The 13,517-nt window shown below is 40.9% G+C and overlaps 1 protein-coding gene across 9 annotated transcripts in view; it reads right to left on the bottom strand.

Moving 5' to 3' along the window:
- The window catches only part of rnf44 (ring finger protein 44), a 148,901-nt gene that overhangs the window by 35,804 nt on the left and 99,580 nt on the right, over positions 1-13,517 (bottom strand). For all 9 annotated transcript variants that reach the window (XR_006313614.1, XM_043703738.1, XM_043703739.1 and 6 more), the window contains 2 exons: positions 2,763-2,973; positions 1,413-1,580 (listed from right to left, as the gene is read on the bottom strand). Coding sequence is in view for 8 of the 9 variants with exons in the window: in XM_043703738.1 (XP_043559673.1) it covers positions 1,413-1,580; positions 2,763-2,973 (379 nt within the window). In the remaining variant the exon portion in view is untranslated. The remainder of the gene's footprint in view (positions 1-1,412; positions 1,581-2,762; positions 2,974-13,517) is intronic.

The raw sequence follows: 13,517 nt of genomic DNA, 5'->3' as shown, positions 1-13,517 counted from the left end.
TATTGTGAAGAGTGTGGTAACTTCAAATTTATGAAACAATTATCTGAATCAGAGGCAGACAACACGGATTTTTGAAGCTAATATCTTATTTGAGAAACTTGTCAAATGTTTTGGAGGTTGTTAACAGCAGAGGAGATAAAGGTGAATGCAGTGCATTTCCATTCTACAAAAGATTTTCAAAAGTTCTCTCAAAGGAGGTCAGTAAACAAAATAGGAATAAACGAATTTGCAGCTTGGCAGGCTGTGACCAATAGGATATCACAAATATCAGTTTGGTCCCCGCATGCTCACTATCTATAGTAGCGATCTGGATGTCCAAGTTTGCAGGCACCAATAAAACAAGGTGGGAAATGAGTATTGAAAGGATGATGCAATAAGGCTTCAAGAGGATTTGGACAGGCTGAATAAGTGGGCAAGAACATGCCAGCTGAAATATAATATGGATAAGTGCGAGGCTACCGACTTTGGCAGGAGAAACAGAGATGCGCATTATTTATTAAATGGTGGGAGATCAAACCAGACAGGGTGGCCTTATTCATAAGTCATATGCAGTTAGAGAAGCAATTAGGAGGGCACATACTATGCTGGCCTTGATTACTGAGATTTTGAGTACAGAAGTAAAGATGCTTTGCCTGGGGAGATTGGACCTACAGAATTAGGTGCAGTTTGGCCTTTGCGCAACAGAAATTCATCAGATTAATTCCTGGGATGACAGGACTGCCTTATGGGAGAGACTGAGGGGACTGAACCTGAATTCTCCAAACTTTAGATGGATGAGTAGTAAGTTGATTGATACTTATAAAATTCTTGACGGGCTAGATAGTGTGGATGTAGTTAGGACATTTCACCTGTCTAACCAGTCTAGAAACAGGAAACAGTCTCAGAACTAAGAACAGAGAAGGTGAAACCTCTTCACGCAGAAGTAACGAGTCTTTGAATTCGCTACCCCAAGACTGTGGAAATTCAGTCATAGAGTATGTTCAAGATAGAGATTGACATCAAGGGAAATGAGGATAGTACAGGCTGAGGTAGATCATCACCCACAATCATGAATGGCTCAGTGTTCACAAGGGACAGAATGGCCCACTCATGCCCCATGTTCTCACAATGATAGTGAAAAAATTACTAAGCCATGACAAATAAGAAAACTGAAACCTCAGCCTGAGTTTTAGCTATGTGGCACCTCTGGTTCAAGAGAAATGCTTGGGCAGCCTTGATTAATCAATCAAATTCATAACTTAAAAAATGGCAATATAAATCTTTGAACTTTCCAGATGTTGTTTAGCCATTAAATAAAATATTAAAAATGGCAAGGACTTTTATTTTGAATTGTCATGCCTAACTTTTTTTTATCTAAGCTGACTTTTGAGAGCTCGAGTATAATATGACACATCTTAAGTTGTGAAACTCACAGGTGGTGGGACACAGCACACTGGGTAGTGCTGTCCACTGAACATTACTGAGCATGCTGGGACCTGTTGCGTGTTGCACCCTGGGATATGTTGCCCTGCGTGGAGTGGAAAACCATGTGCCGTTACTGTGGTTACAGTGTAGGACACCGGAACTGTTCCTTGATGCATCTAAAAGTAAAAAAGAATAATTATTACTCAAGATGATTGCAAACAGAGTTTTAAGATATTAGTGATTAAATTACATTAACAACAATATTCTATTAACATTTGTCTACACATCAGGACAAAAGTAATCAACTGGTTCCACATACAGACAAAGACTTCATTTCTAAACTGGCAAGTTAAGACTCAATAATTTTGCTCATTTATAAATTGTACAGCTTTTAGAATGCACTTCTATAAAAGCATTTATGCAAGAATAGGTTACATCATAAGAATTTTTACCACAGTATTTATTACCCCTTTTCATTTTAGATCAGAATATCATTAATCATTTTTCAGCAAGATGAAATACTTTCAGTAATTGCTCACAATTCCAGATAGTGGATGGAAAACATTAGCCAAATCGTCCCTAGTGATTGGGGCAAATAAATCAGGAATGCAAGACCGATTGCAACAAAGCACAGAGATCTAATGTGGTATCACCTCTTTGTGAGCCAGAGATTTTTGAAGAACAGGGATGCTATTGGCAAACAGTGTTACCAGATATATTGCTTTATGATTGTGGAGCAGTGACAGAGTGATATATGAGCACTAGTAAAAAGGTTAAACAGTGTTTGGATGGAGGGAGATTCCTCAGGATTTAGCAATATTTGCATTTTTAAGGTCTGGGAACAGAGGGAGGATCTGGAATCTGGGAAAATTAAAGGAGGAAGGAAGTCTCAATGAATTAGCGTATGGAAGGGAGGCCCTGGAATCAGGGAATACGATGATTGGAGTCTAAAGGATTTTATATAAACCTGAGTCGATCACAGGAAATGAAAGTCGGGAGGAGGGGAGTCCAGAGTTTGACAGTGGAAGGCAGTCTAGTGGTTGTGCAAGGCAACAGCATCCAGGATGAGGATGGCCTGAGCTGCTCCTGGCTCCTCTGCACAATTAGACATCAGTCTTCTCAACTCGATTCCCATTATCAGCGTTCTTTCCAACTCATCCATGGTATCTTCTAAACCCTCAGGAAAACAAAGGTAGGGTGGTAACATGCAACAGTCAATTGCTATTCCACCTTACAGCTAATCAATTTAGAATATAAATTATGTATTTTTAGACAGTAGACTCACAATGATGTCAAAACTCTCACAACGATGTCAATACACACCAACCAATCTGACAAAGGTGGTAAGTGACTCTAACCTGTTCGTGGAGATCCACCATGACGGGGTTTTGCTGCGGAGGATGTGCAGCAGGATGAAGCATACGTGGTGATAGGCTTGTGTGATTGTAAGATCGATTTTCATCTATAGGCAGTTGCTGTGAATATGGAGGATGGTGGTAGTTTTCATCCTGGTTTATGGGATTATGCAAAGGCCTGTCACGCCTACCCCACTGGCGTCGCGCAGGAGGACTGCAACAAACCAGCAAGAAAGTAAAAAAAGATTGCAACTGTAAAAAAAGATTTAAAATATACCCCAAATCTAGATTTTTTTGCATTCTCATTTCAAATTTACTTATTTGAATTGGCTCCCCCCATTCTCACTGTGGTTATGCTGGACAGGTGACTAGATATTTCCAATTTTCCAATGCTTACACAGATTCAATCAAGTTTAATTTCCTTCACTGAACGCAAATAAACTGTCCCGCACCGAATATCTCAACGTGGAACTTGAAAAATTAGACAGTAGAGATTGAAAAAGAGTTGCAAAAATGGAAATCAGTATTTGAATCCATGGGTTGAACACCGAAGAAAATGAAATGTTATGTCAGTTTGAGAGAAAAAGAGAGAGGGGGCGGTTATAGACAATAAACAATAGGTGCAGAAGTAGAACCAGCACCACCATTATGATCATGGCTGATCATCCACAATCAGTATCTTGTTCCTATCTTATCCCCATAACTATTGATTTCTCTAAGAGCACTATCCATCTCTTTCTTGAAAGTATCCAGAGACTTGGCCTCCACTGCCTTCTGGTGCAGAGCATTCCATATATTTCATATATTCCTCTCTGGGTGAAGAAGTTTCTCCTCCACTGCTTCCCAACTGGCATGAATTTCAAGTCTTGGAAAGAAATTTCTTTTACAATACAGGTATTTTGCCAGCTCTGTTGACCGTTTGAATGTCTCTGCATTACGAATCTAATTGCCTGACATCCAGTTTTTGATAAACCACGAACTACACCAACTAAACAATGGAACCACAGAAGCCATTAACTTGGAGCCAAATAAAAACATCTAAAACTTAGGAGTTTGATTTTATTTTCTTCCTGGCCACAGCTTCAGGCGGAAATGGTTTACAATCTCTAAATCTTACCTGAAATCAAATTTAGATCCCAATTTTGTATGTTCTCCAGCAGAAAGATCATCTGCTGACACATTTGTAGCATCTAACTCCATCTAGACCAGCTATTGCTCAGCTCCTCACACTTTGTCACCTCAAATTTGACTACTTCAGTGATCACCTGGCCTCATCTTTCAGGCTCAATAAACTTCAACTCATATCACATTTTCTTGCCATGTCGGATCCGGACCGAAGTTCTTTAGGAAAACATATAGACATAGAAAATGGATCATTCAACCCTTGCAAACTATTCTGTCAATCAAGATGATCAAGGGTGATCATCCAACTTTGTATTCTGTTCTGACTCACACCCCCTTCCCTTTGATCTGTTTCGCTCGGAGAAGCTCAACTCCTTGAAAACATTCAATGTTTTGGCATCATCCGCTTTCGCAGAGAATTCCACAGGCTCACCACTCTGGGTGTGTCTTCACCATATCCTTACTACGCTCTGGATTCCCCAGTCATAGGAAGCATTCGTCCTGCATATGCCCAGTCTTGTTCAGTTGGAATTTTAAAGGTTTCTATCAGATCTCCACTCATTCCTCTAACCTTCAATGGAATCCTAACCAATCCTCTTATCAGAGCATCAGTCCTGCCATCCCAGAAATCAGTCTGGTAAACCACTGTTGCACTCTCTCCATGGCCAGAGCACCCTTCAAGTAAGGGCATAATACTCCAGGTGTGGTCTAACCAAGGCCCTGTAAAATTGCAAACAACAAACCTACTGCTGCACTCAAATCCTCTTGCTATGAAAGTCAGCATAACATTTGCCTTCTTTACTCTGTGCTGCAACCTGCACACTTACATTTAGTGACAGATATACAAGGCGACCCATGTCTCATCACACCTGTCGCTTTCCCACTATCGCCTTTCTGATAATCTGCCTTCCTCTTTTTGGTACCAAAATGTATAACCTCACATTTATCCACATTATATCTTTCTGCTATGTACTGGCCACTAAACTCAACTAACCCAAAACACAATAGTAGCTGGGATCCAAGCATTGATCGCTGTGGTACCCCATTAGACACTGTCTGCCTCTCGGTAAAAGAGCCTTCATTGCTCAGACCTTGGAATATCGGAATTGAGACATTATGTTGAGGTTGTACAGAACACTGGTGGGGCCTCTTCTCGAGTACTGTGTCCAGTTCTGGTTATCCTGTTATAGGAAAGATAGTAGTAAGCTGGAGACGATTCAGTAAAGTTTTACCAGGATGTTGCTGGGAATGGAGGATTTGCGTTATAAGGAGAGGCAGGATAGGCTGGGATTCTTTTCACTGGAACATAGGAGGTTGAGAGGTGACCGTGCACAGGTTTGTAAAATAACGGAGGAGCATATTTTTAAGGTGAGAAGAGAAAGATTTTAAAAAGACATGAGAGGCAATGTTTCTTTTTAAAACCACAGTAGTTAGTGTGTGGAATGAAGTAGTAGTGGATGCAGCAACAGTTACAACGTTTAAAAGACATTTGGATAAATGAATAGGAAAATATGTTTCAAGAGACATGGGCCAGGCACGGGCAAGGGGGACTAGCTTAGTTTGGGGTTATGGTGGGCATAGACTGGTTGGACTAAAAGGTGTGCCTCCTTGCTGTATTACTCTCTGACTCTACTGTTTCTCATCTGCCAGCCAGTTCTGTGTCCGTACACTGCCCCTAATCCAGTGTGCTTCAATTTTACATGCCAACCTCTTGAGACTTTGTTGAAAGCCTTCTGAAAGTCCAACCTCTTGAGACTTTGTTGAAAGCCTTCTGAAAGTCCAAGTGAAACATATCCAGTGGCTTCCCCCTTTTCAACTTTACTAGTTGCATCCGCAAAAACTAATCCAGTGTGCTTCAATTTTACATGCTAACCTCTTGAGACTTTGTTGAAAGCCTTCTGAAAGTCCAAGTGAAACATATCCAGTGGCTTCCCCTTTTCAACTTTACTAGTTGCATCCGCAAAAAAAATCCAGTAATTTGTCAAGCACGATTTCCTCTCTAAATGCTTGCGGACTCTGTCAGACCCTGTATTTGTTTTCCAAGCGCTGTGCTATTAAATCTTTTACAATGGACTCCAGCACTTTGCCCACTATCAATGTCAGGTTAATTCCCTGTTTCCTCTCCATCTTTTTTGGAAAAGCAGGATGATTTATTGGCCTTTAACTTCATCAATTTCCCTTCAAATCCTCCCTCTTACTGGGCCCTGTGTTTTCCATATTATTTATGTCTTTGGTGAAGGCAGAACCAAAATATGTAATTTATTCAGTCTGCCATCTCTTTATTCCCCCTTATAACTTCCCCTGTTTCTGACTGTCAGGAACGGACATTTGTCTTCACATACTCCATCTCCCCCTCTGAAATCCATCTTTTTGTCTTCCTTTGTTCCTAACCTGCTCCCAATCCTCAGGCTTGCTGTATTTGTTGACCAATTCGTACCCCATCCTTGGACCGAATACCATCTCTAATTTCCCCTCTTAGCAATGGTCAGGCCACCATTCTCATTTTTTTTTGTGCAAGACTCGTGACAGTTCATCTATGTCTTTAAATGTTTGCCATTGCCTATCCACTGTCATTCTTTGAAGTAACTTTCCCCCAATTTATCAACACCAGCTTGTGCCTCATCCCCATTATTACTTCCTTTATTTAGATTTAGGACCATAATATCAGAATGAATGACAGCACTCTCCACTTTATGAAGAATTCATTGATGTTATGATCACTCTTTCCCAAAAGGCCTCACACAACCAGATTGCCAATTATTGCAAAGCGATGGGCACAATGGTGCTTGCGGACTCTGTCAGACCCTGTATTTGTTTTCCAAGCGCTGTGCTATTAAATCTTTTACAATGGACTCCAGCACTTTGCCCACTATCAATGTCAGGTTAATTCCCTGTTTCCTCTCCATCTTTTTTGGAAAAGCAGGATGATTTATTGGCCTTTAACTTCATCAATTTCCCTTCAAATCCTCCCTCTTACTGGGCCCTGTGTTTTCCATATTATTTATGTCTTTGGTGAAGGCAGAACCAAAATATGTAATTTATTCAGTCTGCCATCTCTTTATTCCCCCTTATAACTTCCCCTGTTTCTGACTGTCAGGAACGGACATTTGTCTTCACATACTCCATCTCCCCCTCTGAAATCCATCTTTTTGTCTTCCTTTGCTCCTAACCTGCTCCCAATCCTCAGGCTTGCTGTATTTGTTGACCAATTTGTACCCCATCCCTGGACCTAATACCATCTCTAATTTCCCCTCTTAGCAATGGTCAGGCCACCATTCTCATTTTTCTTTGTGCAAGACTCGTGACAGTTCATCTATGTCTTTAAATGTTTGCCATTGTCTATCCACTGTCATTCTTTGAAGTAACTTTCCCCCAATTTATCACCACCAGCTTGTGCCTCATACCCATTATTGCTTCCTTTATTTAGATTTAGGACCATAGTGGGCGGCACAGTGGTTAGCACTGCTGCCTCGCAGCGCCAGAGACCCGGGTTCAATTCCCGACTCAGGCGACTGACTGTGTGGAGTTTGCACGTTCTCCCCGTGTCTGCGTGGGTTTCCTCCGGGGGCTCCGGTTTCCTCCCACAGTCCAAAGATGTGCAAGTCAGGTGAATTGGCCATGCTAAATTGCCCATAGTGTTAGGTAAAAAGGGGTAAATGTAGGGGTATGGGTGGGTTACGCTTCGGCGGGTCGGTGTGGACTTGTTGGGCCGAAGGGCCTGTTTCCACACTGTAAGTAATCTAATCTAATCTAATAGTATCAGAATGAATGACAGCACTCTCCACTTTATGAAGAATTCTTTGATGTTATGATCACTCTTTCCCAAAAAGCCTCACATAACCAGATTGCCAATTATTGCAAAGCGATGGGCACAATGGCAGTAATCACCCAGCAAATGAACAGACTGATTGTTGAGGAGCTTTATACAGAATGTGTATGTTTTAAATCATTCATTTAACATATACTTGTTTATCAATTGTTAATCCATTTTGCATCTAGTCACTTTCCTTAAATGTGACTTTTGTTCTTATCTCCCCTAAAAATAAAGAGTAAAGATTGATGGAAAAAATAACAATCCAGTACCAAATTCTCAGGAAGGTCTTTTACTTAAAATGAGTATAAATTCAACACAAATTTTTCCATGACACAGAATAGCTTAAACTATACAAACCAATTGAAACGTAAACCAGTTTTCAAAACGTCAGCTTGGAATTGATAGTAAGTTAGGGGCTTTGCAACCTCTCAGAATCAGAGCAACAGAATTGATTTAGTTTATTTCCTCTGAATGTATGATGATAAATTTTATGAAACAGATTTCACCTTGTGCAACACACTCCCTTTTTATTTCACCCCATGTGGTCAGATTCGGGTTCAAAGGTCATGAGATGGTTCAATCTTGATAACCAGGACCAGCTTTCCCCACATTCACAAAAAGGAGACTAATTTCAAACTGACAGTGCTCTCTCTGTGATGACAGCCTTTCACTTCAAGTCCTAACCATCCCTTCTCACGGAGAGTCCTGGTAACAATGGAGGGGCAAGTATTGAAAGGGAGAACCAAGTGTCCTCTACAGCATGGAAGGTGGCACACATAGACTTGGGTTCTTACTACAGAAACGACGAAACACAGCATGGACTGTGACGAAGGTTGAGCAGAGAAGCACCCTGTTCCAGATGTTTACAATAGCTGGATGACTGGGATCCTCATCTCTGGAATGCTGCAAAAGTAGTTGAGTGTGTTGGGGTGGTAAAATGTACCTTTCTTCGTCTATAACAAAGATTTAGTTGGAAAGCACAACTTACAGACATGCAGCCAAATTCCACAGCAATGGGAAGTGGGCAAAGCAGTAGGAAGTAGACAAAGCAATAGATGCAACCACACTGGAAATCTTAAGATTTGACCTGAAGTCAAGCAGTCCTTAGATTACAGTCGGTCACTAGATGTACCCAGAAGTGGAATATGCATCAGATAGGACCATCTAGAGACCCAGCTGTCCCACCTCAATGCACAACTCGCTGGTCGCCCCTGGGAAAGCCAATACAAAGAGGCCTAAACAAAGCCAGCTTCGAATGCTACTTCACCAGCAGATAGGGAGCGATTCAATCCAATAACAAGAAAGTACAAATGAAAAAAAACCCATAAAAAGACAATATCACAGGGCACGCCAGTGACATATTGGGATGTCTGCATTCTTTGATCATTGAATCAATGAGAGGCCAGAGTGGTCAGATCTAAGAGCCAAGGAACTCAGACTGTATGGCGTAGTCAAAGCTGGGCTTCAAGACAAGAGTAGGAGAAGACCAGTGCGATGGAATGGGTGCAGAATTATACTTCCTTTTTGAGGAATCTACTTCTGACAGAAGAGGGTCACAGGTTAACTTTGCCATTGGGGGAGATTAAAAAAAAAGAGATGGTCAAACTTTTCAAATGCATCAACAAACAACTGATGAGTCAATACTGTTCCCTACAACAAAGATGGGAGACCTGCAAAACTGTAGTACAATCTCCATAAATGACCAACAGTGACATTGCAAAACAAGAGGTTCTACGATGATCTGATCATTCCTAAATTACAACAGAATCATTTTTATGAGTGATTTCAATGCCACAGTCAGATATCCTCAATTAGCATGCAGTTGGAAAGAAAAAAATCAAATGGAAATGTGCTTTCCTGTAATGCCAAACATGAACTTGCCATAATCAATATCATGTCCTGTCTGAAAAAGAAAATATAAGACAACTGAGCAACATTCATGATCCGAGCATTGGTACCTTCTTCACCATGTGCTTGTCAGACAGAAGGAAAAGGGTGTCACAATAACTCATGCTACATGAGGAGCGGAGTGCTGCACTGACCACCACCTGATCTGCTTCAAGTAGAGATGAAAGATCCAAGCAAAACATTGTAAAATCAAATGGCCAGACATGGCTAAACTAGGTGTCAAACCCAAGAACCCTGTAACTGTCAGAAACCTTTCTAACAATTTGACACCATTCTGCAGTTTGATCTTCCTTGCCCAAAGTCACGATGACAGTGAATTAAGACAAAACTCTGGTCTTCCAGATTTCAGTATACTTGCTGATGAGCATGTTGAAAACTTTTCGTAACCTGTCCAACAGCCTACACATGCAGTCTTCTTGCAAACTCCGTCAACAACCAACCATCAAGCCTACAAAAATGCTTAGCACAAGTTTGAGCATTAACAGAAAAGCAGAATGACTGGTAAAGTACAAAAGCCAATAAACTACAACAACGAACTGAGAGGTACAATTCATGCTTTTACCAAGTGAAGACTGCAAATGGCCTACCCATCCCAACTGTAGCATAACAGAAAGGTCGTGCAAGCACTTCAAACAGCTCATTCATAGAAAGCCACACATCATAGGAGATAATTTGCATCAACGGGAACAAGAAAACCAGTTTCTTCCTTCCTGAGAAAGAAAGCCTGTCTTCCCTTTCTTCAACTGAAGACAAATCAAGTCAACCATACAAGGCGGAGCCTCTGGAGTAGAAGGCATTTCAGCAGAGATGAGAAAGTGTAGTACAGAGTGTGTTAGTAAATCTGCAGTCTTCGTCAGGAGCAATGCTTCCAAACACTTTCCTACAGTAACTCCATTTCAAGACATGAAACTTGCTGCATCCGTCTAAGAACTGTAACTGCCGTTGGGACTGGAGGGGTTGGGGGACGGGAAAAGAACACTAGAGAGCATGAGAGCGAGAAATGGAGCTACATGATAGCCATTACTGTCTGAGCTTGTGACCTCAAAATGCCAGTTTTTGACCCCACTTGGTGTCCAAGTAGGGAAGTGCTGGTCAAGAGTACTGGGAATCAGGAAAAACTTACTCGAGACTCAATGAGTATTAGCATTCTCTCGGAGTAGGAAGGATCCAAAAACGTAAGGTGCAACAACTAAGGAGTAAGTCTTCACCCAATCATATGAAAAGATCAAACAAGGATTCTATTAAAATACTGGCAAGCTTTCTGGATGATGTCATCTTGAAATCAGTGTGGCTTTGTGCAGACAGCAGATATGCTGTTCGGGAAGCTAACTAAAGCTTCTGAAAGTGAGCATCAACCTAATTTTAGGGTATGTTCTCCAAGACTGCATGCCTGAATCAATTTGTGAAAATCCTATGTCTACTACATAATTGCAGGGTTGAAGTTTTTGTGCCTGTGTAGAGTTGTCTGATGTTTTTGTGGTAACCTGATGCTTTCTGGTGTAAAGCATTGGACCCCCAACTCTTCACCCTCTCCTTTGTTACTTTAACTAAGGAAGCCACCAGAGACAAACTAATTTTCAGGCTCTGTTTAAGGAAACTCTTCAATTTCTCTATCAAGTCTCTCCATCAAATTCACACAGGCAATAACTGGACAGCTTCTGGAAGTAGCTGTGTTCCAGCTGCCTGCAGTGGGGAACGTATCTAGAAGATAGCCTCTACCAGAATGCATCTAGACCATGGTAAATAAACTCATGAGGGCTGTCAAAAAGTTTCGCTCTCCAAGATCAAGGTCAGTCAGTATTAAGCACAAACAGCCAAGCATCAGACATAACCATCAACAGCAGTGTCAAGACTAGAAAAATCATAATTTGGTTGTGTGCTCTTTAGAGATATCACCATTGATAAAGATATCCATATATGCATCTAGAATGCAAGTTCTGTATCTGGCTAACTCCATTATAGAGTCTGGAAGCAGCATGGCATTAAGCTTAAGACTAAAATCAGACTCCATCAGGCCACTGTACTTACCACACACTGTACGGTGCAGAATTCTTGAATAGCTTTAGGAATCATATCAAAGCCCTAGAATACTTCTACTAAAGTCACCAAGGTCCATATTAGAATTTGACAGCAGGGCAAAATCACAAATACGGCCCTGCATCATGCTGGACCCAACAGCATAGGGGCCACATCCATGAATTCGATGGGCAAGCCTTGTATCCTGTGTGAATGAATTCCCTAATCAGGTCCTCTATGGAGAACTGCCTCAAGGAAACAGCATCAAGGTGATCAGTACAAATGATACAAAGGCACCCTAAAAAAGAACTTTATAAATTTCTGCACTACATCCTCTCTCTCAGGAATACACTGTAGCCGATTGGTCCAAATGCAGAAAACAAGTGAAAAATTTAATTCAACACATTTCAAATACCACCTAAGTGGAAATTACAACATCTAATGCACCCATTAAAAGGTCAGAGGCAGCATGACTGCAGAAACTCCCCAAAGCATGACCAAAACTAATTGCCAGTTCTGTAGATGCACGTGCAGATTGTGGTCAAACTCTTCAGCCATGAGGGGGGGTCTAGAGAAGATGATGAAATCACTTGCATCTTGGACATACTTCAACCATGAAGAGTCTACCAAGAGTCAAGCCTGTCAAATGGAGCATCAAATACAAATATTGGTGATTTCAAGAAAGAAGTGCCAGAATCCAAAATATTGCAGATTTATACTTTGGCATTGCTTAAGCATGTAATACGGAGGAGAAATATGACTACCAAAACTGGAGTGTGTTTTGGTATATTAAGAAAAAAGTTATGTTTAAAAACGGATCAGTACATTTTATGGAGGAAGCAGAAATTAAACGTAAATCTAAGTACAGAGGCATTCATTACTGGTTTAGCAAAACCACTGAATGCTTTCATTTCTGCTACAAAAAAACTGAATTAATATAACTTTAGTGTAAAAATTGTTTCATAAAGCTTCACTGAAGCTTTCAGATAGTGGACACTAGCCTAAAGAAACAGAAGTTGAGAGTTCACACAGTCAAAATTGCTATCTCTTGTTTCCTCAAGATGTCTTTTTGCTTATCTTTCCTAAGATCTCTTCACTTGTCTTGCTCAAATTTGTCACCCATCCTGGTGTTATTGGCTTTGGCTCAAATTTTGATTATTATCTGATTTTACTCCAGTGAAGGGACTCGAAAAGTTCTAGTATGCCAAGTGTACTTTGCATTATGATTTTTCACAGACCATAACAAATAGTGTACATCGCCATTAATCATAACCCCAATAACAAAGCAGCCCATTCCAGTTTAAAGTCAGGTCTCGTGACATCCCTGCTATGCAAAAGTGTTGAACACACAACAGAAGGCTCAGCCATCTCTCCAATCTTCAGTCCACCTTAATCAGCTAATTGGGAAGGTATCGAAGCACCACTTAATATGCTTTCAAGATACTTAGAAAAACAAAAGTAAGGAAGGGCAGGAATGAATGAGAATGGTCAAACAGTGCATTTTTTTTTGCAGAGTGGATTGATGATAGTAGCTTTGCAAAGTTTGTGAAGGTTTGTAGCTCAGGTTGAGGTTTAGGGTGTAGGTTTCCTCGCTGAGCTGTAGGTTTGATATCCAGACGTTTCATTACCTGGCTAGGTATCATCAGTGACGACCTCCAAGTGAAGCAAAGCTGTTATCTCCTGCTTTCTATTTATATTTTTCTCCTGGATAGGGTTTAGGAGTTTGTGGTGATGTCATTTCCTGTTCATTTTCTGAGGGGTTGATAGATGGCATCTAGATCTATGTGCTTGTTTATGGCATTGTGGTTGGAGTGCTGGGCCTCTAGGAATTCTCTGGCATCACCACAAACCACAGGAACCCCATCCAGGAAAAAGATATAAATAGAAAGCAGGAGATA

This window comes from Chiloscyllium plagiosum, chromosome 14 (genome assembly GCF_004010195.1).
Source record: "Chiloscyllium plagiosum isolate BGI_BamShark_2017 chromosome 14, ASM401019v2, whole genome shotgun sequence".
Classification (NCBI taxonomy): Eukaryota; Metazoa; Chordata; class Chondrichthyes; order Orectolobiformes; family Hemiscylliidae; genus Chiloscyllium; species Chiloscyllium plagiosum.
The sequence above is the reverse complement of the archived record's forward strand: the minus strand, read 5'-3'. Positions and strand labels throughout refer to the sequence as shown.